General features: G+C 50.0%; 2 protein-coding genes across 2 annotated transcripts; one reads left to right on the top strand and one right to left on the bottom strand.

Moving 5' to 3' along the window:
* Positions 1-146: 146 nt before the first annotated feature.
* Positions 147-416, top strand: PPTG_21622 (hypothetical protein; the record flags this gene model as incomplete). Its single annotated transcript, XM_008899253.1, has 1 exon — positions 147-416. The coding sequence occupies one exon, from the start codon at positions 147-149 to the stop codon at positions 414-416; it is 270 nt and encodes an 89-aa protein (XP_008897501.1).
* A 253-nt stretch (positions 417-669) lies between these two features.
* PPTG_05000 (hypothetical protein) lies at positions 670-1,551 on the bottom strand (the record flags this gene model as incomplete). The annotated part of the gene is made up of 2 exons (XM_008898443.1): positions 670-1,127; positions 1,182-1,551. The coding sequence occupies 2 exons, from the start codon at positions 1,549-1,551 to the stop codon at positions 670-672; spliced, it is 828 nt and encodes a 275-aa protein (XP_008896691.1).
* Positions 1,552-1,668: the final 117 nt, after the last annotated feature.

Below are 1,668 nucleotides of genomic sequence, written 5' to 3'. Positions count from 1 at the left end.
CCACCTATCAGCACATCCAGCTCCAGCTCTGCAAGCTGTACGAACATGGGGTCGTTAGTGTCTGTGGCGGTGGAGGCGCGTCGACTTCAATGATCAATCCGTTGGGCACTGCGAGGCATCTGTGACTTCGAGAGTGTGGTGCTGTCATGATCCGGAATCTCAGGTTGAGTGTCACGGAGCACCTCTCTCTCTTCTACGAACAGCATGATGATGGCAACGGCACACTGTATGATATCCACGCTGATAAACTGTTTGATTCGATCAAAGACCTGCAGGACGATGATGAAGATGGAGGTTACGATGACTCAATCGTGAGCTCGAGCGCTATATGCGGCACGGAATCCATTACTTCCAGGAGGAGATCGCATCAGGTCAAGCCAGTAACCGCATCCTGCTGGAAGCGAATGCTTCGATAGGCGGTCAAAGTATACCGAGCCGCGATGATGCGTTTAGAAGTGGCCCCGCCAGCTAATGACACACCCTATCTTATCTATAATTCCAAAGCCCAGGATTGAAAGCGCGTCACGTTAGTATTTTAGTGCCTACTCTGCTACGTTGAAATAAAGGTGAATTACTTACAAGAAATGATCAGTACTACATACAGTAGCTAAGAATAATGCGCTATACATCTGAATGATACACGAATGCGATCTCGCTACCATAGAGCCACTAGGTAGTAGCAACACCAAATAGCTCACTAAGCATAACCTTCGTCGATCGGATCCTAGTCAGTGTTCGCTCTTGGGGGAAGTTTTCATCGTTGTAAGATGGAAATGGCGGATTGTTTGGCGGACCCAGCACAGTGAATGCGTCGTTGCGGGGCTGCGGCTCTTGAAATTGGTCGCGATCGTCCTCAACAAGCTCTTGAAAAACCTCATCCCAATGCTCAAATGGATCTTGGTCATCATCATTCTCGCTGACTTCTTCATCCTCACTTCCAGCTTCTAAATCGTCTGCCGCATGGTTACTCTGGCTCTGGGCATCTGCGAACAGCGAAGACAGATCACGACGAACAGAAGGATGATGACCAGGGGTTCTTTGGATAGCTAAGCCGAGTTGTTCATCGCCACGGCGTTTCCGAGGTGGAGAAAACAACTCCATCACCTTTTTGAGCTCGTTGGGATCCGCTATACGGCGTTAAGGTGCTTTAGATTTGTTGGCTTGGTCTTTGCCCCCCTCACGTCGGTCGCGGTCTCGTACTTGGCCCCGAACAGCTGCAATTGTTCTTGCTTTTTCGGAGTTCATCTTGTTTCGCCGAGCAGAGTGAATGAGCGCCAACACTGAGAAGTATCGCTCGCAGGTAGCTGTATTTACAGCCATAGCCAACACAACCAGCGCTAGTTCGGGAAGCTCAGGCTCCAGATGAGCTCTCTCTTTTGACGACTTCGCTTCCTGCCAAAACGCTGCCAGGGGTGGCGTTGCAAAATTCTCAAAATTTGCTAAGGAAAATGGTGTGTACGCTCCTCGCATCCACTCGGACATTTCACCGACAATTGACCGCGCATCCCGATCGAACGGCTTCCTATAGTACGCCAAAGCAAAATCCCACATCCTATTTGCTACTGACCCATGAAGCTCCTTCAGCAACTCTCTATTGCCAGGGTGAAGCACAAACGCTAAGAGAAAGAGAGGGAGCTCGCAATCGTTCCAGCGTTTTTCCAGCAGCCC

Source organism: Phytophthora parasitica (assembly GCF_000247585.1).
Source record: "Phytophthora parasitica INRA-310 unplaced genomic scaffold supercont2.7, whole genome shotgun sequence".
NCBI classification, from domain to species: domain Eukaryota; phylum Oomycota; class Peronosporomycetes; order Peronosporales; family Peronosporaceae; genus Phytophthora; species Phytophthora nicotianae.
The sequence above is the reverse complement of the archived record's forward strand: the minus strand, read 5'-3'. Positions and strand labels throughout refer to the sequence as shown.